At 51.5% G+C, this 27,278-nt stretch overlaps 1 protein-coding gene and 1 pseudogene across 2 annotated transcripts; both read left to right on the top strand.

Moving 5' to 3' along the window:
• The first annotated feature begins 19,612 nt into the window (after positions 1-19,612).
• On the top strand, positions 19,613-20,009 carry LOC100468333 (annotated as a pseudogene).
• Positions 20,010-20,799: 790 nt separating this feature from the next.
• Positions 20,800-23,436, top strand: LOC100468079. Of its 2 annotated transcripts, none has more exons than XM_011225374.2 (2): positions 20,800-20,956; positions 22,423-23,436. In XM_011225374.2, the coding sequence occupies exons 1-2, from the start codon at positions 20,873-20,875 to the stop codon at positions 23,341-23,343; spliced, it is 1,005 nt and encodes a 334-aa protein (XP_011223676.1). In that variant the 5' UTR covers positions 20,800-20,872; the 3' UTR covers positions 23,344-23,436. The 2 variants fall into 2 exon arrangements, with proteins under 2 accessions (XP_011223676.1, XP_034499393.1); XM_034643502.1 differs by having other exon boundaries at positions 20,882-20,903.
• The last annotated feature ends 3,842 nt before the right edge of the window (positions 23,437-27,278 follow it).

Below are 27,278 nucleotides of genomic sequence, written 5' to 3'. Positions count from 1 at the left end.
GGGATTGGCATTGATTCTTCTTTGATTGTTGAGCAGAATTCACCAACGACATCATTTGGTCCTGGACTTTGGTTTGTGGGAGGTTTTTGATGACTGATTCAATCTCTTTGGTAGTAATTGATTTGTTCAGATTTTCTATTTCATCGTGATTTGGTCTTGGTAGGTGGTATGTATGTTTTTATGGCTTTATCCATTTCTTCCAGGTTGTCCAGTTTGTTGGCATATAATTGTTAATGGTAGTCTCTTATGATTTTGTTTTCCTGTGGTATCAGTTGTTAACATATCTTCTTTATTTCTGATTTTATTTATTTGAGTCCTTTCTCTTTTTCTCTCGGTGAGTCTAGCTAAAGCAACTTTATCTTTTCAAAGAACTGATTCAGTTTCTTTGATCTTTTCTATTGTCTTCTAAATCTCTATTCCTTTAAATTTCTATTTCTGCTCTCATCTTTGCTATTTCCTTCTTTCTACTAGCTTTGGACTTCATTTGTTCTGCGTTTTTCTGGTCCCTTGAGGTGTAAACCTAGGTTGTTTGAGGTTTTTCTTGTTTCTTGAAGAGGGCATTTAACACTGTGAACTTCCCTCTCAGAACTGCTTTTGCTGCATCCCACAAATTTTGGTATGTTCCATTTCCATTTTCTTCTGTCTCAAAGTATTTTTTTTATTTCTCTTTTGATTTCTTCTTTGAATGAATCCATTGATCCTCCAGTAGCATGTTGTTTAATCTTCACATATTTGTGAATTTAACAGTATTATTCTTGTAATTGATTCCTAGTTTCATACCACTGTGGTCGGAAAAGACATTTGATAAAATTTCGATCCTTTTAAATTTTTTTTTTTAAAGATTTTATTTATTTACTTGACAGAGATAGAGACAGCCAGCGAGAGAGGGAACACAAGCAGGGGGAGTGGGAGAGGAAGAAGCAGGCTCATAGCACAGGAGCCCGATGTGGGGCTCGATCCCATAACGCCAGGATCACGCCCTGAGCCGAAGGCAGATGCTTAACCGCTGTGCCACCCAGGCGCCCCTCGATCCTTTTAAATTTATTAAAACTTTCTTGCGACCTAACATATGATCTATGTTCCATGTGCACTTGAGAAGAATGCATAGTCTGCTGCTTTTGGATGGAATGTTCTGTAAATATTGGTAAAGACCATCTGGTCTAACATGTCATTTAAGGCTGATGTTTCCTTATTGATTTTCTGTCTGGATGCGCTATCTATCCATTAACCTAAGTGAGGTACTGAAGTCCCCTCCTATTATTATATTACCATCTATTTCTCCTTTTATGTCGGTTAATAATTGCTTTATATACTTAGGTGCTCCTATGTTGGATGCATACCTATTTACAGATGTTATATTCTCTTATTGGGCTGGCCCCTTTATCATTATGTAATGCCCTTCTTCGTCTGTTCTTACACTCTTGGTTTTTTTTTTAACACTCTTTATTTTAAAGTCTATTTTGTCTTTGTAAATATAGCTACTTCAACTTTCTTTCAGCTTCCATTGGCATGGAATATCTTTTTCCATCCCTTCACTTTCAGTCCATGTGTGTCCTTACCTCTAAAGTGTGTCTCTTGTAGGCAGCATATAAATGGATCTTGCTTCCCCCCCCCCTCCCCATTCATCCACTCTATGTCTTTTGACTGGAGAATTTAGTCTATTTACATTTAAAGTAATTATTGTTAGATATGTACTTATTGCCATTTGTTAATTGTTTTGTAGCTGCTTTTATAGTTCCTCTTTCCCCTTTCTTCTCTTGCTCTCTTCTTTTGTTATTTGATTACTTTTTTTAGTAATATGCTTATACTTCTTTCCCTTTACCTTTTGTGTATTTACTACAGGTCTTTATTTTGTGGTTACCATGAGGCTTACATGTAATAGCTTGTATCTATATCAGTCTATTTTAATTCGATAACAACTTAAGTTTTATTCCATTCTAAAGCTCAACGTTTTTACTGGCAGCAGCCAGAACATCATGAGCTATGAGATGATAGGAAAGGCACACATATCCTGGGGCTCAAATATAGGGCAGAAAGCGGATGGGGGGGCAGATTGGGCCCCATTCCCAGACCAGGTGGTGGAACGCCAGCTCTCTCATCGTCCAAGGCCACAGCCCCCACCTGCTGCACATGGGGCAGTGACGGCCAACAGGAAGACCCAAGGTTCTCTCCAACTTGTGGCTAAACAGGTGGCACTCAATGGCCAGCTGATAATGGGGAAGGGGGAAGGAAAGGTCTCAGCAGAACAAGCCAACCTCTTCCAGGAGAGAACATGGGCTCTGGAACTGGTCAGACGTGGGTTCAAATCCTAGCTCTGCCACCTCCAGGCTCTTCATCCTTGGGCACATGGCTTAACCTCTTCGGACCTCAGGTTTCTCATCTCCAAGTCAGGAGCTATATTAGTGTCTACCTAAAAAAAAAATTGTTGAGTGTTTTCTCCATATCAGGATGTTATAGGGCATGGAGCCATGAGCAAGACATGGTCCCAGTTTCCCTAGAGCTTGAGTCTAGTAAGGGAGACAATGAAAAATCAGCAAAAAGAAATAAAGGCCATGGCTGTGGTGGTAGATGTTCCAAGGAGAATGAAATGTGGAGGGCTGGGGCGGGAATTGGAGTGACACTTGTGAGGGGGAGGGGACCAGGGAGAGAGACATTCTGGCTGAGGGGGAGTGTCTGATCAAGTCTTAAACGGTAAGTAAAAGCCAGCCATGGGAAGCCCTGAGGGAAAAGCACTCCAGGAAGGGAGGACAGGCAATGCAAAGGTCTGGAGGTTGAAATGGTTTGGCTTGTTCAAGGAGAGAGGGAGGTCAGAATGGCTGGAGCAGAGCAGAGAAAGCGGAGTGGTAGGGGTTGAGGTCAAAGAAGAAACAACTCCTAAAGCTGAATTCACAAGTGACCCAGCACTTCTGCTCCCGGGTGTGGACCCTGAAGCAAATCCTTCACGTGTGCCCTCAGGAGGCGGGGACAAGAGTCTTCCCAGCCCTGTCTTCAACCTTCAACAGGGAAATCCTAGAAACAACTCAAATGCCCATCACAGTGAATGGATGAATATATGTAGGACAGTCGCTGGATGGAATATTAATCAGAAGTCCAAGAGAATGAATCACAGTGACATATGCCACACTGCAGACCATTTCTAGGAATAGCTATTAAGAAGAAAAAAAAAACAGTCCCAGAAAGTTAAATGCTGCTTAAAACCCCTATTACAGAGTTTAAGACAACTAAAATTAAAAACATACATTTTAAAGAATGCCAATATTGGGTGAATAAAACTGTAGAAAAAGGCAAGCAAAAGCGTGAGGAGCGTAGGGTTCTAGATAATGGTTGACTCAAGCCTGTGGTGGGCACAAGGAGGATAGGTTAGCTGTTGCCAGGAGTTCTAGCTTTGCTTTGGTCGTTTTTGTTTTGTTTTGGCTTTCTCGAAGTTTAGTTTTCATACAATAAATCTCACCAGTTTCAACTGTAAAATGAGTAACTTTTGGCAAACATATACAGCTATGAAACCACAACCACAACTAGCATGACCCCAAATTTCCCTCCCACCTAGCTGCTCTCTATCCCACCCCACACCCGGCCCCTGGCAACCAGTGGTCTGCCTTCTGTCTCTTCAGTCTCACCTTTTCTATAATCTACATATAAACCGAAGCATACAAGACATATCTTTCGTTTCTGGATGTCTTTCGTTTAGCATAATGCTTTCAAGTTTCATCCATGTTAGTATGTTAGATGTGCTAACATATTATTTAAAATAATTGTATGTCTAACTAACTAAAAGCAGCTCACGAGTAGCCTAATAATACCTGAACCTGTGATGAGAGTATGTCATGGACTAAAGCTTATGATTAATCCAATTTTATTACCTGAAATCCAAATGGAGAGAGAAAGAGAGAGCATGACGAAAAGAGAGAAAGAGGTGGGTGAGAGCCAGACCCTGCAGGATCTCTGAGCAGGTCTAATAATGAAGAGTTGGATCTTTATTCTAAGTATTAGGAAAAGCCACGGGGCAGGGGGAGGTGATTTCCACTTGGAAACAAATCTCTTTCTGGGCGCTGCGGACAGTGGAGGAGTGTGGGATGAGAGTGAGCGGGACCAGCTGGAGCTATTTTGGTCACCCAACAAAGTGGGTGGGGCCTGGGGTGGTGGAGATGGAAATGGAGAGACATAGGTGGGATCAGGGTATATTTTGGAAATAGAGCAATCTCTGAGATCACCTCCATGAAGAATGAAGGACAGTGCCTGGCACTAAATCAGTGAACTTAATTCACATTAATTTGCGGAAAAGAGGCACCTGGGTGGCCCAGCTGGTTAAGCGCCAGAATCTTGACTGTGGCTCAGGTCATGATCTCAGGGTGGTGGGATGGAGCCCTGCATCCGGCTCCGTACTGAGTGCGTGGCGCCTGCTTGAGATTCTCTCTCTCCCTCTTGCATGCGTGCTCTCTCTCTCAAAAAAAAAAAAAATTGTGGGGCACCTGGGTGGCTCAGTCGGTTAAGTGTTTGCCTTTGGCTCACGTCATGGTCCTGGGGTCCTGGGATCCAGCCCAGCATTGGGCTCCCTGCTCAGCGGGGAGTCTGTTTCTCCCCCTCCCCCCTGCTCATGCTCTCTCTCTCTCTCTCTCTCTCAAATAAATAAATAAAATCTTTTTAAAAATTGCAGGAAAGACTTAGCACACCCTTACTGGCTGTTGGAAATAGCCCAGGGCTAGCACTTAGTAGGTGCTCAGTAAATGTTTGCTAAATGGGGCAACCTGGCTCTGCAGACTTTCCTGAGTAATCCTTAACATTCCCCAGTGCCCCACGCTCTAAGAATTGCCAGACTCCCTCCTGCTAGCATTACTGACTCAGTGCAGGGGAGAAGGGCAATGCTCAGTAGCTTCATGGATTCCGAAGGGCGGAATGTCAGGCGTGAGCTGGGCAGGTTTCCTTTCAGGAGGGTGCCCCCTGCCATCACAGCCGCAATCCCGTCCACTGCTCCAGGAGCCTGGCCCCTGAAAGAGCGTGGGAGCAACAGGAGCAGCTGTGAAAATCTTTCAAACTGGGATAAAAATAGCCATGGCCTCCCTTACCCCCTGTTCCCTATGGGCCTGGACATGTTTGTTTGCTCAGCTTTGAAGCTCAGAGCCTTTCCCCAGACTCTGAACTGAGGAAGAAAGAGGGAAAGCCGAGGAGGTGTCCGGGGAGCGGGAGCGGCAGGTCAGAGACTCCAGATTCAGCCACAGAATGTCTGAAACAGAGCCTGCAGGATGATCTGACCCTTCTCTTCTTTCTGGCAGATGGAGACATCGAGACCCAGGGAGCAGTAAGGCCTGGCTCCTCTGGTTGGTCACTGCTTGGCCTGGCAGAGAGTCACCGATGGTCTGGGGAAGCCCCCCCCCCCCCGCTACGCTTCCCATGATAAACCGCCCAGCTTCTATCCCACTGGCTTTGAGCAGCTCCCACCCCTCTTTCGGCCCTGCAGACAGACATGCAACCACCCTGGCCCTCTGCTTGGTCCCAAGGGAGATGGGCCATCGCCCCCCATAATCCCTGTTGGGGCATCTCGCCTTCAAGGCCCTGTGGACGCTGTCAGCTTTGCTGCTACTGAACCCTCTGGAGGCTTCTGGTCTAGAAGCAGCTGGAGCAAAACCCCAAAAGATGACTCTCCTTCTGACCCCTGGGAAGGGCCAGATCTCCCTACCTTAGGCCTTCACAAGCTGTGTCCTGAATGGGAGGCGGATGGAAATGGGGGTGTAGGAAAATACGGGAATTGGGAAGTAGGTCGGGGCGGGGGTGGGTGCTGCTGGGGAGACTTTTTCTTAGGAGGAAGGTGTTTCCATTATTTCTGGTTCCCATGAAGGTAAAACTTTCTCTTATTCATCTTTGAAGTCCCAGAGGCACCTGGCACATAGTAGGCACTCAACAATGTACGCGTTACCTTAAAAGAGGCAAAGAATGAATGAATGAAGCTAAAGGACTCTTCAAATGCCTGACTCTTCCTACCCTGAAGATGCCGAGGACCCTGACATTCGTGAAGGGCACATCTGGAAGCTGTCACCTCTGTGTGTCCCAGAGATGCTCAGCGACAGTGTTTGGATGGTGGTTCTGAGGACCAGCGTTCTAGAGGATATTAAGAGATATTCCATGACAAATGGGCCCACGAGAATGGAGCCCCATGAGGCAGGGGTTTTTGTCTGCTTTGTTCACTGCTGTGGGTTCAGCTCTCAGAACAGAACTGTAGCGGGTGTACAACAAAGAATGGATGATCGGATGGGATCGGGAAACATGAGATCAAACAAAATTCAAATGGTTCTTTCCTGCAGGACTTTTCAGAGCCTTTAAGGTGCCAGTGTTAACTGTTGGTCACACATAATGATCTTAAGTCCAGACTCTGGTGCTTCATCCCCTTGTAGCTTCCCAACTACCAGCCCCATCCCTCTAAGATGGGACAGCACAACCTCAGGGAGGCCCAGGGCAATGGCGCCAAGAAGCCACTGAGGGGACCCAGCGCAGGAATGGCATGTAGGTGTTTCTCGCCCCAAGTAAGCCACTGCCTCAGGTGGGACCCGAGAAGACTGGGGACAATTGCACTGGTGAGGGGTAGGGAGCTGGGACAGCCTTCTTCCTATGCCTTCCTGGGGTGGAGCAGGGGTGGGGTGGGAGAACCCCCTGGCCCCTGTGGGAGGGGGTGGGAAGGGGAGGCTGGAGGCGGGAAGCTCCCCCCACCCCGCCCTGCTGGCACATACACATGCAGTGAGTATTTGTGGAGCACCTTCTGGGTTCCAGGCACTGTCCCGGTCCCCAGCAATCCTCCTGCAAAGGTGACGGCTCACGGCCAGCAGGGGTAGCCTGGCGGCGGGAATGAAACGTCAGTCCGCTGGATCGGCTCCCTCCGCTCTGCCCGGCCCCACCCTGTTCCGCTGGCTGGCCTGATGGACGGCATCAGCAGCCTCCTTTGTCCTCTGGGTTTGGTTCAGTCGGGGGAAGCTACCAGCAGAGACTGGAGGACAGGAAAAGAGAGCAGTTGGGGTGTCGATTCGCTAGCCCCCTTTCTGCAGGTTTGCAATGGCCACGGTGCTCCACCAAAGGCCCTGGCTCCCAGCAGGGGGCCTCCTTTTCCTGCCGCTACTGCCTCAGGGCTCTAAGAGCCGCCTCCTCCCTCTGCCCCTTCAGGCCTAGGCTCGGTACCAGCTCCCCGTTGTTGCCGGCCATGGGGTGCTTCACCATCTCTTACTGGTTTCTCCAGTCCTGCCTGCTCTTCCATTAAACATTCCTCTATTACCCCTTGGGCTTGACCTCTGGTCCCTCCCAGACTTCGGTTTGGTTGAATGTAACAGAGATCCCAAATGGCTGTGCAGAAGTTAAGATGGAAATGCACTCCCCTCTCACCGCCAGTGCGAGCTGGCAATGCAGCTCTGCTCTGTGAAGCCATCTGCTCTTTCCATCTCGGGGTTCCTAGAGCGTGCCTTCATGCGCAAGGCATTTATTATGGGTTCAATTGTGTCCCCCCTAAATTCCGATGTTGAAGTCTTAACTCTTAGTATCTCAGAACATGACTTTATTTGGACATAAGGTCGTTGCTGATGCAATTAGCTAAAATGAGGTCATTTGGGTGGACCCTACTCCCGACATGACTTGTCCTTATAAAAAGGAAATTTGGACACAGAGACAAACAAACACAGAAGGAAGACAGCCATCTACAAGCCAAGGAGAGGGGCCCGGAACAGCTCCTTCCATCACAGCCTCGGGAGGAACCAACCTCACTGACATTTTGATTTCAGCCTTCCGGCATCTAGAGCTAGGAGGATACGTTCGGATCACTGAAGCAGACCAGTGAGGGGCCCAGGAGCCTCACACGCGGTGACGGCTCCTGTCCCCACCCACATTCCAGACGGAGAAAGGGCAGGGCACGTCTGTGCTTTATCTTGAAGCACCCAACCTAGAATTTGCATACATCTCTCCTGACCCAGGTCAGAAAGCAGCACTTGGCCCCCCTGGCTGCCTGGGAATGCCCTGCACACAAAGAAAATGTCTGTTATCACTGAAAAAAAAAAAAAAAGAAAGAAAGAAAAAAAAGGAAGAATGGTATTGGGGACAGCTATGGGTCTCCGGCACCAAATGCCACAAAGGTTTTCAGATCTGAGCGCCAAGAAGCTCTAAGGTAAACAATTAGGAAATGCACTCTCTCTCTCACAGGACTTGACTTTGAGTCCAGAAGCAGAGGGAGCACGGAGTGGTTCGCCAAGGCTGGGGTTCATTCCTCTGCCCTTCCCGTGGCTCCACGCTGCACACGCTGCTGGCTTCCTCCTCAGGCCGAAGTCAGAAGGCTATCCGTGTCTGTCAATGTCAAGCCAGGAAGCAGAAATCGCAATTCCATTTAGGGACGTGGTTACTGAGGTGAGGGAAGTGCTGAGAAGCCAACAGGGAAGGTGGACAAACCCAGAGATTCGCCAAGCTACTCCCAGGACGGAGGGATGGAGGAAGGGGATGCTGCTAATGGGAGCACAGGAGCCAGCGCCGCCCAGCAGAAGCGGGACCCAGCCCCGGCCTGTCCAGCGGGAGCCATGGAGGAGGTGTTCCTCCAGCCCTCCTGTCTCCCACCAGTGCCTCCCACTGGCTGAACCCAGCTGGAAACCAGCGGTCACAGGTGAGAGGGGGGAGGGGGAGTCCAGCCTACAGGAGTCGATCTCCCCATCCCCCCTGCTCAACCTCGACACTGAGAAATAAACCCAAGGCTGGTATGTTTTCAAACTCCAGGTCTTTCTGACTGCTGAGCAGAAAATAGTCCAAAGAAGAGCAAGAATATCCTCTGAGAGACCAGCTGGGCTTCTGCAGAGGTTGTCCAGGTAACCAGGATGGGGGCCACGGATAAGCAGATGGCCAAGGACAGGGGAAGTGCTCAAGAAAGACGGAGCCGGGGACTCACAGGAGAACCACGCGGGACACGCACAAATATGCCAGGCGACCCAGTTCAGTGTCCCAGATAAACAGACGCCACACGGGGCTTGCACAGAGCAGGGGCTCGCTCGGCGCCTATGGTGTGCAGTGCAGCCTCCAAGTGCACATGTGCACACACACAGACACTCAGCAGTGCCACACCGCTGGGGCTTGTCCTCGCCTGGTTGCCGGCCCGCCCTTCACATGGATACACCCCCGAAGACTACATATTCTTAGAAGGCTTTCAGCCACAAGTAACAGATGACTCCATTCAAAGCCACGTAGCCGGCGCCCAGGTGGCTCAGTCAGTTAAGCGTCCAACTCTTGGTTTCGGCTCAGGTCATGATCTCAGGGTCGTGAGATCGAGCCCCGAATCAGGCCCTGCGCTGGGTGTGGAGCCTGCGTAAGATTCTCTCTCCCGGGGGCTCCTGGGTGGCTCATGTCATGATCCCAGGGTCCTGGGATCGAACCTCACGTTGGGCTCCCTGTTCGGCGGGAAGCCTGCTTCTCCCTCTCACACTCTCCCTGCTTGTGTTCCCTCTCTCGCTGTCTCTCTCTGTCAAATAAATAAATAAAATCTTAAAAAAAAAAAAAGATTCTCTCTCCCTCTGCCCCTCCCCCCTCAATAAATAAATAAATTAATTAAATAAAAGTGACTTAAATGTAGGGCTTTTCTCACCTAACCAGAAGGGGTGCTGGGGTGGGACACTCACCATTGGCATAGCGATGACACAGTGGACCCAGGCTCTTACGATATTGCGCTCCGCCAGCGCCTCCCCTCTGGGGCTGCCTCCTTCACTGTCCCAGGAGCAGACCCTGAGACAAGGATTTGGGTGCAGGTAGTTGAATTAGCAGGTGATCCTGAGAAGCATGGGTAGGGAGCAGGGAAGAGAGACAGGGAAGGGAAGAAGGCCTAGACAAGGTGTGGTGGTGGACAACTGAGACCCGATCCCATGGGGAAGTCTGGGAGCCAATGCCTCAGAGCCGACCCATCTACCTGTGAGGAGCCTGCGTGTGGGTCTCCCCACTTGTAGCTGCAGAGAGCACCTAGTGTGCCCGGGTTTAGAGAACTCACATGCACGGCTCCGCCATGCTTGGGCCATGGCGTGCAAGCATGTGCTCAGAAGTTGAGCACGTACACATACTCACACCCCGCACACACCAGAGCACACACGTGTGGGATTCACACGCATGCTGGAGAGTATACACCCCCCCCGCCCCGTTCAAACCAGCGTCTGGTCCTTAATCTGTTGGGATGCTGTAACAAATACCATAGTCAGCGGCTTCAACAACTTCGGAGTTCTGGAGGCTGGCAAGTCCAAGATCAAGGTGCCTGCAGATCCCACGTCATGATTTGCGGACTTCCGGCCATCTTCTCGCATCCTCATGTGGCAGGAAGCTGCCGTGGGCTGTTTTACAAGAGTACCAGTCCCGGGGCACCTGGGTGGCACAGTGGTTAAGCATCTGCCTTCGGCTCAGGGTGTGATCCCGGCGTTATGGGATCGAGCCCCACATCAGGCTCCTCCACTAGGAGCCTGCTTCTTCCTCTCCCACTCACCCTGCTTGTGTTCCCTCTCTCGCTGGCTGTCTCTATCTCTGTCAAATAAATAAATAAAATCTTAAAAAAAAAAAAAGAGTACTAGTCCCATTCATGAGGGCTCTACCCTCATGACCTCGTGACCTCTGAAAGGCTTCATTTTCAAGGCTTCACCTTCTAATAGCATCACACTGAGGGGTAGGATCTCAAAATATGAATTCGGGGGAGACATCAACGTTCAGTTCATAACAATCTCTCACTGCTTCTTGCTCTGGTCTTTGGCTTGCGCAGGGCAAAGCCAGGAGCATTAAACATTTCTGATAAAAAGCCCACCCTTAGGAGCCCCACCTAAGGCAGAATTTGAGGGAAGTGAGGGGAGCCACGGCAGCCCCTCCCAGGCGGCAAGCCGGGATTCTCCAGCCTAGGACGTAATCTCTCAAATTACCAGCAGGGGGTGCCCAAGAGCCATGAGCGTGTTTCAGGTTTTTTCTAATAGGTTTCCTGGTTTGTGTAAGGCTGTGTTTGTCTCTGGGTGTGTGTGAGGGAGAAGATAGGTCTCAGGAGTTCCTCGTGGGAGGTGAGCTGAGTGTGATGGATGCACTCACCACCAATGCTAGGGACTGCATCACTCAGGCTCCAATGCCCTGGCACACCATTGAGGCTTATTTCATGTTTGATGAATAGCTGAGTAAATGGATGGATGACTGGGAGAACAGAGAGCAAGAGGATGACTCAGGAGGAAAAGGTACAGAGAGAAGAATCAGGAAGAAGGGTGAAAAGCAGACAGATAACGGTGAACTCGGGAGAAAGAAAAATGCTGAGAAGGTAGGCAGGGGAGTCGAGGAGGTGAGTGAAGGGGTGTAGTGCCTCCCTCAGACGTTTGACCTGACACGTCTCTTCCCCCAGAGGCCCCCCATGCTGCCCACCACAATGTTCACCATCTTTCCAGGCCAGTTGGGGTTGGCACCGTCTTCAGGAAGGCCTCCCTAGCCCCTCCGTGGCGATCTGTCCCTCTTGCCTTTATGCTCCCACGGCTCTGGGAGATGCTACTTGGGACCTCTCTGGTCTGGTTAAAATATGGGTGGTGGAGTCGGACAGACCCAGGTTTGGTTTGAATTCAAGCTCAACCAGTGCTGTGTGACCTTAGCCAAGAGACCTAACCTCTCTGTACCTCAATTTCCTCAGCTAGGGTAATACCAGTCGCTCCCTCACAGGGTTTTAGTGAGCAGTTGAGCTAAAAAACACTGCGCACCGGGCTTGGCATATAGGAAGCATTGAACAGAAGGTGGAATTATTATTCTTGCATTCCAGAGAGTCCCAACCTCAAATGATCTGCCTTGTTGTCAAGTTGTGTGCCTTGACTTGGGTTCAGAAAATATCGTCATCGAAACGAATAGTGAATATGTGAGCTCCCTGAAACGCTCATCTCTGCTTAATTCATTTTTTCACATGTACAGGATTATCTGTTACAGTGTCTCTCGAAATAAAGCATAACCGGAAACAACCTGAATGTACAGTGACAGGCGAGTGGATGAAGTGTGGTGTGTCTGTGGAGTGCAATACCAAGGAGTGAAAATGATTGAACTGAGCTACACGTATCCACATGGATAGATCTCAGAGGCATTTCATTGAATAAAAAAGCAAATTACAGAATAAGGCGTTCAGTATACCGTAATATATATAGCATTTGGAAACATGCAAATGGATGATACGCCATCTGGCAACATGGAGAGACAGAATAAGCAGGAAGAGCAATGATCATCAGAGATCGGGATGGTGGCCCCCTCCCAGAAGGGAGGGAGCGGTGTTGGCAAGGTCTTCGTGTGGCTTCAACTGTACCCGTAAGCTTATTTTTGAATTCCTTGAATATGGGATGAGACCTTCTCTGTTCCGATCTTCACAACAACCCTGAGCATGAAGGATGAGGAAGAGATGCAGGGAGGGAAGGTAAAGTGCCCATGTTTACTCAGCCTCCTGAAGGTAAAGGTGGAAATTGAACCCAGATCTCCTGAGCCCGGCTGCCCTCTCTGTCACGCAGGCTGCTTGGGGTTTTACTGAACTGTCGGCAGTGATCTCAAGGACAAAAAAAGTGCCAAGGAGCCAGGGCAGAACAGCTAAATTCCGCTGGGCTGGACGAGGAGGGTAGGCTCTGGTCCACCGGGCTCAGGGTCTGGCCCAGGTCTGGGAGGGGTTTGAGCCCAGCCAACCGAGGGGAGGTTTCCCACCTTTCCGTCTTTCCTGGTGCTCTCCTGGTTGGGGCAGAGGTCAGAGTCAAGCCAGCCTTGGGTAGGGTCTCTGTAGTAGGAGGCAGAGGCCTCCTAGCATCTGAACTGGCTCTCCTTCTGCTCCCACAGCCTCCCCACTTCCCACCCCAGCACAAGCAACTTAGGGGCCCGGGCGGGAGGCTCACCACCAAGGGAGTTCTAGTCCCGAGGACACCCCAGAATGCCCAACCAGGACCTCAGCCGCAGGCTCCTAATCCTCCAGGGGCAGAGATGTTCCAGCTCTTCCAAGACATGGCCTGGCATTCATTCATTCTACCCCTTCCTTCCTTCTTCCCTCCCTCCCTTCCTGCCTTCCGAAGAAAACCTACCAAGTACTAGGGCCCGTACTGGTCACTGGAAGACAGGGATGAGGGACAGACCCTCATTTCCAGGGGCTCAGTGTCTGCTTGGGAGGTCAGGTGTATGAACGGATAAGCACCTAATAGACGTTCAATACATGTTAGGATCCAAGTAAATGAGACTGGCCCATGTGGCCCAGAGAATTTGCTGTGACAGGCTTGGGTCACAGAATGGTCCGATGGCATATCTGAAATTGGGGCCCAGGACTCCAGACATAGTCTAAGCTCTTTCTACTGCATCCCACCTTTGTTGTTTGTTTTTCAAGTTGATGATTGTGAAATATTTCAAGTATACAAAAAAGTTTCAAGAGTGGTATCATGCCAGGACACCCGGCTGGCTCAGTTGGTAAAACATGAGATTCTTGGTCTCGTGGTTGTGAGTCTAAGCCCCATGTTGGGTGTGGAGATTACTTAAAAATAAAATCTAAGGAAAAAAAAAAAGAAGGAAAGAAAGATTAGCACCATGCGCCCCAAGAACCCGCCATCAAGCTTTGTCACGTCTTCCCGTGACCGCTGGTGCCTCCCTTCCCAGCCTGAATCAAATGCTCTCCTTGCCTCCTGGGACATGTTTCTTTTGCAGACTCCACGTTCGAGCTGCTGCTTCTTCTTTTTTTTTTTTTTTAAAGATTTTATTTATTTATTTGACAGAGAGATAGCCAGCGAGAGAGGGAACACAAGCAAGGGGGGTGGGAAAGGAAGAAGCAGGCTCCCAGCGAAGAAGCCTGATGTGGGGCTCGATCCCAGAACGCCGGGATCACGCCCTGAGCCGAGGCAGATGGTTAACGACTGCGCCACCCAGGCGCCCCTACGTTCGAGCTTCTTTAAACAGGGGCTGTGAGGTGTTTTCTGGCACCTGCCAATTGTCTGATACCCGCTGAGTATCCAACAATTCGATTCATTTCTGGCACTTTCTATCTGGTTCTAGCATCAGACCCCACCAGTGAAAGGGCTCTGTTCCATCTGACTGCCCCCACTTCAGACACAATCCCACCACCCCCTCCTCTGGTTTGATAATTTGCTAGAATGTCTTGCAGCACTTGGAAATACATGACTTATGTGTTTTTTGGTTTATTTGTTTAAAGATTTTATTTATGTATTTGTCAGAGAGCGAGCACACAAGCAGGGGGAGCAGCAGGCAGAGGGAGAAGCAGGCTCCCCGCTGAGCAAGGAGCCCGATGCAGGACCTGATCGCAAGACCCCGGGATTGTGACCTGAGCCATAGACAGACGCCAAGGGATTGAGCCACCCGGGCGTCGCAGACACTACTCAAGTTTGCCGGTTTATTATATAAAGGGTTCAGGTGAACAGCAGATGAAAAGGTAGGGTGTGCCATGTACTCGCAGATGCCGTTCGTGAGAACAGCAGGTGTGGAACGGCTGTTAGAGACCATTCTCTTCGTCCAGTGGGGCAAACTGAGGCCCAGGCCGCGTAGCAAGTTCATAACACAGCTGGGCCGAGAACCTGGTTTCCTCGTCTATCAAACAATGAACGGCCAGTATTTACTGAGAGTCGACAACATGCCAAGGGATCAACCTTGTGGGGCGAGTGTTCTTATTATCCCCCATTTACAGATGAGGAGTCTGAGGCCCAGATCAGGGAAGGAAGCTGCCGAGGCCTTACAGCTGCTAGAGCCGGTCCCCGACAGAACCTTACTGGGAAGTTGCTCTCCGGGAACATGAGGCTTTTACTTTGCTCTGTGATTGAAAGGATCTAAGTCATTTAAAGCAGGTTTACAGGAAGCAAGAAATTGTCAGCAGCTGCTGCCACGTCTCAGCGGGGGGCCGGAGGGGGGATCCCCTTCATATGGAAGGTGACCTCCCCCCACCCCAGCTGAGAATCAAAGGAGCAGCTTTAAGGGGTACAGCCAAGAGCCGGAAAAGTCAACCCTGCCATTAGCAGCCCAAGGGGGGAGGCCGGAGTGGGGGAGGTGCCCCAGGATGGGGGGAGGGGGAGGAGGTGAGAGGAGTCGGGTCTCCCTCCAGCTTCTTGGTGGGAGGCCTGAGCCTGAGGAGAGAGCAGGCCAAGAGACATGACCTGAGTCATCACTATTTATTCCAGGTGGGCTGCCTTTCATCCCGCGATGGGTCGTCACCCTTCTGTCACCCTGTGCCTTTAGGGAAGTCTGTCACACACAGTCGCTGCATGTCTGTGGTGGTTGGGGGGACGGATGAGGAGTGAATAGTGGTCATGGTGGCCAGATGAGCTGGGGGGGTGTCCCAGAGAAAAGGTGACGGTCACAGAAGGTGGGGCAGCAAGGGGGGGGTCTGAAAATTCATCCAGAAGCAGGGACCCAGAGTGCGTGGTGACAAGAGATCGCAACAGCCCCCTGGGCTTCTCAGAAAAAGTGGGAAAGGCTCCAAACTTCCCACGGCACAGGGAATGGCGGTTTGAGCTGTCTTATTTGATTATTAAAGGAAAAGGTACCCCAGCAAGCTGAGGGCTTGGGGGTGTACCTGTTCCCTGTGGAGAATGCTCAGCACGGGGTCTCCGCTCAGAGCAAGCTTCATCAAGGACAGAGCGGTGATGGCCCTGGTGGCAGTGGGTACCGCCGCTGGCCGGCAGATTGGAGCCAGATTGTTTGGGCTCATAACCTTGCCCCTGTTCCTCCAGGTGACCTGCTGCACCTGGACCCTTCAGCTTCTCATCTGAAAAATGGGGGTGCTAGCCCTATCTACCTCAGAAGGTCGGAATGAGTGACCAATGAGTGAACGCACATAAAGCACTTCGCACAGGATCGTAACCAGCTTCCCCAGAGAAACAGAACCAGTAAGAAGAAACACAGAGATGTCTTAGCCTGTGTTCGGGTTGCAATACTAAAATGCCGCAGACTGGGGGGGGGGTCTTAAAGTAACAGCCATTCATTTCTCACAGTGCTGAAGGCTGGGAGTCTAATCAAGGCGTTGGCAGCCTCTGTGTCTGATAAGAGCTTGCTTCCTGGGGCGCGGAGGCACTTTCTTGCCGTGTTGTCACGTGGAGGAAGGGGTGAGGATGCTCTCTGGGGCACTAACTCCATGAGGGCCCCGCTCTCACAACCGACTCAGCTCCCAAGGACCCCAAACACCACCACATTGGGGGTTAGGTTTCAACATATGAATTTGGGGGAGACACGAATTTTTAGTCTATAGGTGTATAAATACATATATATATAAAGAAATTTATCATGAGGTATTGCCTCATGCAATTATGGAGGCTAAGACCAGGAAAGCAGGTGGTGTGGTTCCAAGAACTGAGAACTAGACAGTCAATCATGTAGATGTCAATCCAGGTCTGAAGGTCTAAGAACCAGGACTGATGATGGATTGCTAGCCCAACTCAGGCAGTCAGAGAACAAACTCAACCTTTTTGTTCTGTTCTGGCCTTCAACAAGTTGGATAATGCTGACCCACACTGGGGTTTGCCTTGCTCAGCCCACCAATTCAAATACTTATCTCTTCCAGAAACACCTTCACCGACACACCCAGCAATAAAGTTTAACCAGACATGTAGGCACACCCATCCAGGTGACCCAGCCAAGTTGACACAGAAAGTTACCCGCAGCAGCTGGGACACAGTCCACACTAGACACATACAAGCCATTATTATTATGGTTTTATGGATAAGGAAACAGAAGTTTAAAGAGGTTCAGTCTCTTGGCCACAGTCGCACAGCTGCGACGGTAGGCAGGTGAGCTGGGTCGCCGAAAAGACACACACACAGAGAAACACACCTGATGTGTTGCTTTGCCAATCCCCATGATGTAAGTGTCCCCAGCATGGTTGATCTCAAGCTACCAGCGGTGAAACAATCTGTTCCCCGAATTCTGGACTATTTAACAAATCGGCTCTTGCGAGCCAGTCCGAGCGGACCCCAGCACGCCCCTGCTGCTGCCCCGAGCCTGCCGCGCACGAGGGCGTTTCACAAACATTAGCTCATCCTGCAAGCCAGTCAGTCTACAAGGTCCCCTGAGAACCCTCCTTGTCCCTTTTACAGAACAGCAGATGGAGGTTTGGAGAAGTTCAAGCATTTAGCCAAGGTCACAGCATGAGCCAGTTACTCGCTGTCCTACTTCCTAGCAAGGGGGTCGATAAACCTACATATGGATATTGTTCCCACCCCCCTTAGAGGGAATTTCCCAGGCCCCATGAAGACAGGAGCCCCTGTCCCCTCCCACCTTGGCTGCTCTACCCCCAAATCCCTGAGGTGGCTTGGCAAGAGGGAAGTTCTTGTTGGCTGGGGCTCCTGCCAAGCCATACCTGCCCTGATGGTTCTGAGCTTAAATCTGTCCCGGCTTGTACCTGCCACATGTGGGCTTGGGGAAGACTGTTTCGGCAGCTGGTGAGCAGAGGGCCTTTATCCTTGAGGGTGCTGGGGGGTGAGGGTGTGTGACTCACTGTGCTTGGGTGGGTGAAAGGCTGTAGCTAAGGGGAGGGCCAGAACCCAGCCCAGGAAAGATTTTCAGCCCTGCAGTCAAGCTGGACCCATGCCAGGTAAGAGCTCAGGTGAGTCACACTGCTAATAGTGGCCTGAGGCTGGGCACAGATGTCTTCCAGGCGGGGTGGGACAGCCAAGAATCTTTCATGGCCCTTGGCTTTCGCTGTCCCCTGGACTGACGTGGGGGTCTCCCACCTGCTGCTGCTGAGCTCACACTCGGGGCCGCCAAGCTATGCTTGCTCCTTATCTTTGATGCTTCCAGAAGCCATGTGACTGAAGGGACATGGGAACACGCCTCCCGCCATCTCAGGTCTCAGCGGAGAAGGGTAACTGCTGAGTGGCAGGTGTGGGGGTAGGGCGGGTGGGGGCGGTTAAAAAGCAGCATATGTGCTAATGGGGCAGTGTCCTCAGGTCTCTGGAGAAGGAGGCTGTTCCCTCCATTCTGGGAGACCCCAGAGGGATGAGATGCCCTCATGCCTGGGGTAGAAAAAGGGCCCCTGATGGATGTGGTGGGACACAAGAGGGGATAGGTAGAACTGCTGGTGGGAGACAGGGGCATGTGAGGGAGAGGGAGGGGCAAAGGATGATGCAAAGCCCAGCTGGTTTGGTAATGGAGCTAAGGAGCCAAGGTTGGAGCTGGACCCGGTGGGGCAAGGGTAGGGGGCTGCTGTGGCTGGAGACTGAGCGGGGCACCCACCCAGGACATTCTGAGACCCTGGCAGTCATCTCTGCAGGGCTAGGGAGGGAGAGGCAGCTGGGCTTGCTGGGTGGTGGAGGATGGGGGTTTGGTGGGGGACAGGGCTACAGCTGCCCACCAGCCTGTGTCTCCAGGCTGGACCCCTCCCAGTGCCACTCAGTTCACAGGGTCACTTACTGTGTCCTCACTGAGTGAGAGGAGTGGCCCCCTCGGGATAGAGCCAGAAACACCAGATTCTAATTCTGATTGCCAGGTGAGCTTGGGTAAGTCTCTTGCCCTTTCTGCGTCTCAATGACCTCATTGGGAAAACCAAATACCTACCTCTTTAGGGCGCTGTGAGGATTAAATGAGAGGGCGGAAGGTCCCGGCACCTAACATGTGCTCTACCCATGTCAGTTTCCTGGGGATGGGGCTGGGCAAGAGGTAGGGCAGGCAGCTTCCCCATACCCTCCTCCTGTGTCCTCATGCTTGCAGTCAGCTGGACCCTAACCAGCTGGCCTGACTCAAGGCCAGACCCTGAAAGCCCAGGGTCTAAGGACAGAACCTCCCCTCCCCACCCGGGGAAAGGGCTTTCAGTCTCCTTGACCCCACTTCTGGCTCTAAAGGCCTCTGTGGCCACCAGAGTACTTAGAGATCCCCTGGAGTTGGGGAGGCCGGAGAGGGACATTCTTGATCTTCTGGGATGCAGCCTGGCTTTCTGGGAAGATGGAGGAATAACACGTTCTTCCTAAAATAATTGTCCTGGAGCTATTTCCAGAGGCTCCTAATGCCCAGGCCAGAAATGGCCAGTGATCTCGATGCCTGGATACCTTCAGGACAAACGCCACAGAGGCCCAGCTCTCCCACTGGCTGCCTGCCCGGCCCCCAGCCCAGAGCAGATCCGGGCCAGGCTGAGGCCCCACAAGGGAACTGTTAACACCGCTTCCCTGGTCCACTGAGTTCCGCACACCTCTCTTCCTCCTTCTTGGGGGCCCTCTGATCCCTCCTCTTGGCTCCCTGGTTCAGCAACGATCACCACCCCACCCCAGGGCAAAAGGGCTCAGTGGCTGTGGGCTGGGGAGGCCCACGCAGAGGTTTCCATGTCACAGCACTTCACGATCCTGGGGTCGATCATTCAGAAACATCAGATTAAACCCGGCCTGGAGAGCCCGCTCCGGAACAGCGCGCCTGAGCCCCTCAAACACGTCCAGGTCACGGAAGACAAGCAAGGGGTGGAGAACCGCTCCAGGCTGAAGGAAACCGAAGACAGCTGAGAACGAAGGCCACACGTGCTCCTGGCTCCTCACGCAGGAGGAAGAGTTGCCACGAAGAGGGGCAATCGGTGAAATGTGGGTGTTGACCTTCTGGTAGATGATTGTACTCCCACTCCAAACGTCTGTATTTGGTCATTGTAGTGTGGAGGTGTGAGATGTCTGGACGTCCATTCATGCTCAGTGTAGGGCCTACTTGGTGCCGGGCCTTGCAGATGTGATCTGTTCTTCTCCTGGACCCGCGGCCTCTGCTGCGAATCATGGTCCGGCAGATCCTGGGTCAGGCCACGAAGCATCCGAGCTCTATCCTCCTCTTGGTCTTTACTGGTGAAGGAGGTACCGGGGCAGCGCTGTGTGTCTTGTGCCTGGCATTGTTCGATCCCGATGTCAGTTGGGGTAGGAAGAATAACCCAGAACCCTAGAACGGACCGGGTCCCTGTGATCAGTACAAGTTCTACTCAGTGAATGTAGATTACAGCAAACTAAAGAAAGAAGGTCCAGACTTCCGAATGAAACTTTCACTAAAAATCTGCTTAGAATGAAGCTCTTCCAGAAACCATCTGCACGACTTTCCGCTTATCCAGGGAATCGACCCCTCTAAATGCATGAAATCATGTTGGTGTATCCTGTTGGATTTACACTGATTAATAAATATCTAAAACTTGAAAGAAAAAAAAAGAAAATGTCCCTGTTCGCTCAGTATGTAGGAGACACACACCCGAGTATTCAGGGTTAAAAGATGCTATTGTAGGCAACTGCCTCTCAAAATAATAATGTGTGTGTGAGTGTGTGTGTGTAGTGATAAACGTGGCAAGAGCATTAATAATTTGTGGATTTGGATGAGGACTACGTGGGAGTTCATTGTGAGTTTTCAGGAAGTTTGAAAATTTTTCAAAATAAAAAGTTGAATTATATTTTTAATATTTGAGAGAAGGACGTGATGGAGGGAGGCTTTTCTTGGCAAATATGTCCTGGGTGCCCCCTAGGGACCAGGGCGGGGTGGAGGGCGCAAGCTTCCGAGAGTGGCTGAAGAGTCCTCAGGCTCTGGCCAGATCCCTCCGTGGAGGAGACACTCTACACCGGGTCGCTGACCTCGGCAGGGAAGGAGAGACAGTGCAGTTATGTTCAAGAATGGGTCACTCGAAGTGACAACACTCTGGGGAGATTCAATAAATGTTTGCTGAGCCGGTGAGAAAAGAGAAGTGACTGATGCTGACCACGGCCCATGGGAGCTATATCGGGACCAGCATAGAACTTTCTGACTCTCTGCATAATGAAACACCAGAAAAACAAGGAACGCTGGAAAACATCCACCCCAGTCTCGTTTTAAAAATAGGGCTCATCTGTCCTGGAGGGCTTAGAGTGGCACGGGCCCTGAGGCAGGGGCTTGGCCAGGACGACCTCTGGAGGCCCCTCCAAGCTCTAGGATTCCATGATTCTATGACATGGCCAGCAGTCTGGAGTGGCGGCATGAAGGTATCCCCCGTGGAGAGCAACGGGAGGGCTGTCAGCTCCCTCCTAAAGACAGAGTGAGCATGGGAGAGGGCCCTGATGGCAGGTGGGGCCCAGCCAGCCAGGGAGGGAAGGGTGGGGCACTGTGGGGGTCAGCCCTCAGTCACCTCCCGTATTTCCGGAGGAGGAGACAGGGTGGGGTTGGACCTGGAAGGAAAGAGGCAAGGGTCTGTACATTCCACTCGATTCAGACCCAAAGGACAAGGGCAGCTGAGGGCCGTGGGCTGGAAGAGGGGCAGGCAGCTGTTTTCTGGGTGGGACAGGCTCACATACTGCTCTGCTCTCACTGGGCCCAAGTGGAAAACGAGTGTCAAGCTGGCACTGCTAGGGGAGAGAAATCAGAGACTTCCCTCTGTGAGGCGGGGGGGGGGCGGTAATGGGGAACCGAGGGACAGTGGGGACAAGGAGGGGAGGACTCCACTGCCCTTGGCTGGAACGGGAGAATGGGTTAAATGGACTGAGCAGCCCTTAGTCTCAGTGACGTGCCCGCATTCAGGCCACAAGGAGTAGGAATCCCAAAGCCCCCTCCTCTGGTGGAGTGGACGAGGAGACTCCCCCACGGCCCGAGAGGGTCAAGACCAGATATCCTGGAAGGCTGTGACCTTACAAGTGCAGCCCCATTGGTAGACTTGTCATACTACCTCCCCGCCCCGTCATTTGGGATTCCTAAAGTCAGGATCAACTTAGCTATGGGGTTTAGCAAGCACCCCTGCCCATCTGGTTCTCCCCATGAGTGCCCCCATCCAGCAGGCAGAGCAGGTGTGGGGAGAACTCTTCCTTAAGAGACTGTGAGGGGGGCCAAAGTCACTCGGATACAGCACTGTCTTTCAGAGGTCATCAGACACACCCAAGATAGTACCTTGGCCCCACCACTTACAAGCCGTGGAATCTGAGGCAAGTCCCGTCATCTCCCTGAGACTGAGTTTCCCCATCTGTCAACCAGGAATAGAATAGTGACCACCTCCTTGATTCGTAGCAACAAGTACATGCAAGACACAAGCAAAGGGCCAGGGGCAGAGAGAGCACAGATAGTATTACATCACTTCCCGGATACATTTTTTTTTTTTCCAGTATCAGGTACATTGCGCTGCTGTTGACTAGCTATTTAGTATTACCTGGAAAGAAGGTCCCTCTCGGTGCTTGGAATTTCCCCATTAGAGATTCAGTCCTTGGTTTTGTGGTCTCCTGGAGTCCTTCCTTAAAAGGCAAATGGGAATTTCAGAATGCGGGCCAGAGCTAACAAGGAGACTTCCCCACTTTTCCCTAAGGGTCCTCTGGCCTCGGGGCTGTTCTCGGGGTCTTGCCTTCCTCCCCATCTCTTGCTTTCCGAGGAATAGGATGTCTGTTTTCCAGTTTGAAAATCCCTGGGCCCAGGAGGAGGAGTGGGAGAAGGCTGGTGTTGGGGAGGCAGAGGGAACACGTGTGGAGAAAGCGTGCAGGGAGGGGGCAGGGAGCGAGGAGAGCTGACCCGCTGTCTTCGCAGGCCTCGGTAGCCAGCCTCGAGGCGAGCTCACAGCGGGTCAGCACCACGAAGCTCTTCTGCCCCGCGGGGACGATGTCTGGACGTCTGGTGAGCCGTTCCAACACTTCCAGCCGCTTGAACCATGCCAACACTGTGTCCTCCTCAGCCCAGACTCCAGGCTGGCCCCACGGCCCCAGCGTGACCCGGGCCAACAGTCTCAAACGCCCCCGCACCCCGAGTGGCTTGGAGTTCAGCAGCTGCGGCAGCCCCTCGGAGCAGTCCGACCACCCCAGCTCCCCCAGGCTTCCAGTGAGGAAAATCTGCATGGGCCGCCCCTACGACGCCAAGTGTGTGGAGACCAGCCACCTGGCGAACCACCCCAAAGTGTCCAGGAGGCCCGCTGGCCGCGGCAGCCCCCACTGCCTGCTCTGTACGGATCGTCCCTCGGGCCCCTGTAGCCCCACCTTCCTGGACCAACTCATCAAAGGCATCAACTACCTTGACAGATCCACCAATGCCTTCTATACCACCTGCCCCAAATCATCCCTGAGCCTGCCGAGGCTTGCAGCGAACTACCTGGAACGTGCCGCCAACCCCATCCACCTGGACCAGCCAGACCACTCCCTCCGCCACAGTTACTCCCACCCCATCAGCAGCGTGGCTGCCTTCGACAACTACGCCAACACGAGCATCGTGCCGTCCAGCAGGGGTGTCAGCGCCCTGCAGTATGTGGACGGGTCTGCCAGCACCAGTTGCTCTCGCCGGATTCAAAGCCAGACACTCACGCCTGAGTCGCCACAGAGGCCGGGAATGAAGCTGCCCGAGCTCCCCTTGTTCGGCAACGGGATCTTTTCCTTAGGCCGGCTGCCCAAGTTCTGGGAGGCAATCCGTTCAGGCTGGAGCGCCCCCGAGCCCATCTCCAAACCCTGTAGCTGGTGGTAACATCGACCGTGAAATGGGTACATGTCCATCAGGCTGCAGTTGTAGAAAATAAATTGTCTGTGGTGAAATGCTTCCTCCGAGGCTCTGGGCGGGGGGACAGCCATTTAGATTGGGGGGTTATAAACTCAAGGACCTGTAGGCCCAGGAGGGTAGAAGTGAACGGGCGAACTGGGCTGGGTAGAGAGGAAATACTTGGTCTAAACCCAGCTCTCCACTGGGTTGTTGCTTTTTCAAGAGAAGCCAGGAATCTCGTGTTTATATGCTAACAACAAATTCAAAAATGTCATAGGGCTCTGTGGGCTGCAGAAAAATACTTGCAGGTGGAATGTGAAGCTCACAGGCCTCAGTTTGGAATCTCTGGTTCATATCTTGAATGGGTCACTGGAGAGATTCCCCATGGGAAGAAAGAGACTAGCTATTCACTCCCAATCCCTATTCCTCCTCTTCTGATTTCAGGATTGTCGTTGGTGTTGATTTCAGCCCCCCTACCCAATATGAGGAGAAATGATGATGATGATGATGGTGGTGATGATGATGATGATAGCAGAACTTTCTAGAGCACTATGTGGCAGGCACTGTTCTAGGTGCTTTATATATATTCTTTAAAGGATGTGGTTTTAATGAGCAAGGATTAAGGTGGATGTAGAGATACACTTTGGGATAGCGAGTGGGAGAGGCCACCAGGCATGGTTGCCACTGGAGGGACTGCCCTTCCTGGGAAATCTCTAAAGAGTGGCTCTGTCCAGCCCAGAGGAGGGCCAGAGGGTCAGAATGAAGAGGTCCCAAGTTTCTTGCTGCAAATGTCTGAGAAAATTTTCCCTGGGCCACCAAGGGCTCCAAACCTTCAGAGACTGAACTGATCTGGTTACTGAGAAATCAGGCCTTACAACGCACCCAGCTTTCCACCATCCAGCTGGCTAAGGGACTGTGGAGACCGGGGTTCCAGCCTGGTTTTACCACTAGCCTACCGTGGGATCTTGGGTCCATCACTTCCTCTCCCCAGGCCCCCCCTTGGGTCCATCACTTCCCCTTCTATAAGTGAGTAGGGTAGTTTTGATGGGCTTTAAGGGGCCCAGACTCTCATATTTCTGAGTCTGCCCTCCTAGACCCCAGCCAGGCCTGCGCTGAGAATCGAGAGTGTCCCCCCCACCTTCCCTTGGCCCTCAAGAACTGAGGCCTCCTGAGTCCTGAGCCAGCTGCCCATTTCAGGCCTCAGGGCCATTTCTGTGTGGCTCTGAACTTCAGGCCCAGGCCCTTCTTGCTGGAGCTTTCCCGTCTCCTTGGAAATATGAGGGCCAATGGCAGGTCAGTGTGGAATGGGCCTGGCCTTGAAATAATGCAGAACTTGCGGTTCCACAAGATTCCATGACTCTTGGAGGGAGTGGCCTGCTCTGGCCCAGCTCCGTGGCCAAACAGAGAAAGTGGCAAGCTCGAATATCCCTACCATGAGGTCACCGTGGTAGTCTCAGGGGAGGAGGAAGGAAGGGGGTACGGGACCCTGGGTTTACTGAATTCATACCCACTTCTATTTCATCTCTGGAGAACAAGAGATATCCTCCCTGGGTCCAAAGCTCAGCAGTGTAGTACATTCCTTTCCTTGTTTCTTGCATCCCTTCCCTCCTGAGGGAGAAGACTTTGGCCTTTGTCTGGTGGGTCCTCAGTTCTCCAGTGACCCATTCCAACCCACGTGAACATTTGTAGGAATATAGCTTATTAGAATCCACTTTGGCCCGACTCAAGAGAGGGTGTCCTGATTTCCAAATCCTCTGTCTGGCCACTCAAAGCCATCCCCTTCCTGCTCTGGGTGCATATTTGCATAAGATTTGTCCCTGACTCTCCTGGAGATGCCCACCTCCAAAACAGTTTCATCTCCCCTAACCCGAGTGTAAGATCCTTGTCTAGGACGGTGTTCTTAAGGTCTCCATTGTCTAGCCCAATTCCGGCTCACGGCAGGGACTCCGTTACTAAGACTGATTATAGGGCTGTGTGCCTAGCAGGTGCTCAGCAGTGGTAACTATCACTGTCTGGAAGATAGTGTCTTGCATGCAATGGATGTTTAATAACTATTCATGATGGTGGCCAACACTTATTAAGCTCTTACCTATACAGCAGGCGTTGTTTTAAGTGCTTTCTATGTATTAAGTCATTTAATCCCCACACCAATCCTTCAAGGAAGGTATTATCATCCCTATTGTATGGATGAGAAAGCTGAGGCACGGAGAAGTCAGGCATAAGTGATGAGGCTAAAGATGATTACAGTGCATCCAGCATAGCAGCCCTTCTAAAACTGGATGGCAGGGTCATTCTAGACTGTTATGTGCACAGTAGGTGCTCAGTAATTATCTTCATGGTTATAACATCTTGCAGGTAGTAGGTGTTCCACAAACGTGCACAGTGGATGCCCAGCGAATATCATTACAGAGCCCAATACACAGTCGGTGCTCAAATGAAGTTTGCCCATCAGTGGGGGGTTGGCTTGTACTTGGAAGGGACAGAATCTCTGTGTTTTGGCCCCCCAAAATTCCTTTTTTCTCAGTATTTATTACTTGGATACTCACAGCTCCCAAATCCCTTTCAACAGTCACTCAGCCCAAGTCCAGAGAAAATAAGGCTCTTAGCTAGAGAAGGCTCTCTGTTCCACATGGCCACGCAGAGGCCACAGGAAGTCCTCCATGTCCACTGTTCAAGCCATGCATCTGCAAGGCCTGTGTAAACAGGAAGCAGCATGCTGGCGACAGAACAATGCCACGGCCCTGGTGTGCTGTCCGGCTTGTATACAGAAGAAGCTAGGGGTCCCCACAGCAGGGGGCGGCCGGGGAAAGTCCTTCACGCCTGCAGAAGTACCTCATCATTTCTAGGGCACCCATCATATGTTCCGGGCATGCCACCAAGACCTGAAATAGAGGCTCTCAGCCCTCTCTACTCCCTGCGAGGCTAAGTTTTAGTATCCCATTTTGCAGAGGGGAAAACTGAGGCTCAGAGAGACAAGGTGACATGCCCAAGCTCCTCCAGGGGGCACGTAGCAGAGCTGGGATTCCAACCCAGGGCTCTGACCTTCAGCCAATGCCTCTTCTATTCAAATTGCTTTTTTTCTTAGTATTTATTGAATGGACTCCAAGAGAAAGAGGGGTAAATCTTGGTATCCAAAATATGCAGTAAATTAGACAAAGCAAGGGTGGTGTTTAACTCCAGGGGTTTGGGCTGCCCCTCAACACCAGTGTTCTGAACAGGGCAGTGTTAACCTGGAATGTGCTCTCTCTGGGAAGTAGGAAACAAAGGGAGAAATTTCCTCAAAAGTCACCCATGATCTTCATTGCCCAATCCACAGGTCCCCAGGTCACACCGGGGATAGGTGCATGACATTAGGCACGCAACGACAAAAACATTAATTATTTTTGTATGTTTTAAAAAAAGCTGACATAGCCCTTTTCAAACAGATCACTTGATACCACCATTCTATGATTCCAGAAAATACATGAGTGTTGCCAAGGTGCATGTTGGAGCGACACAACGTCCTACTTCCAACTCTCACTCCCCCCCCACCTTTCCCCGTCCCTGAACCTTAGGAACCTTACTCTCCTCCCCCTAGCCCTCCCCCAACCCCCTCCCCCATTGCCTAGGCTCACCTCACCCCTCACTATCTTTTCTGTCTGCCCCTGACTGGTTGTGCTGACTCTACATAGGAAGCAGAAAACTAGGAGGGGGATTTCCTCTCCCCCCTCAACTGCATCCACACTGCCCTCTTTTAAGGTGAAATCTCAGTAGAAGCAAAGAGCCTCAGACGTGTGCCGGGCCTGAGTTGGTACCACCATTTTTGGCAAACTTAACAGCCTCCTGGGCCCCTCCCAACAGGGCAGGAATTTATCGTGAACAATTGAACAAAGCCGGGAACTCGGAGGGAGAAGGCACAGGACATTCCAAAAGGATTTCTCTCA

The sequence above is a fragment of the Ailuropoda melanoleuca genome, chromosome 2 (assembly GCF_002007445.2).
Source record: "Ailuropoda melanoleuca isolate Jingjing chromosome 2, ASM200744v2, whole genome shotgun sequence".
Classification (NCBI taxonomy): Eukaryota; Metazoa; Chordata; class Mammalia; order Carnivora; family Ursidae; genus Ailuropoda; species Ailuropoda melanoleuca.
This window is presented reverse-complemented; position numbering and strand designations above follow the sequence as displayed.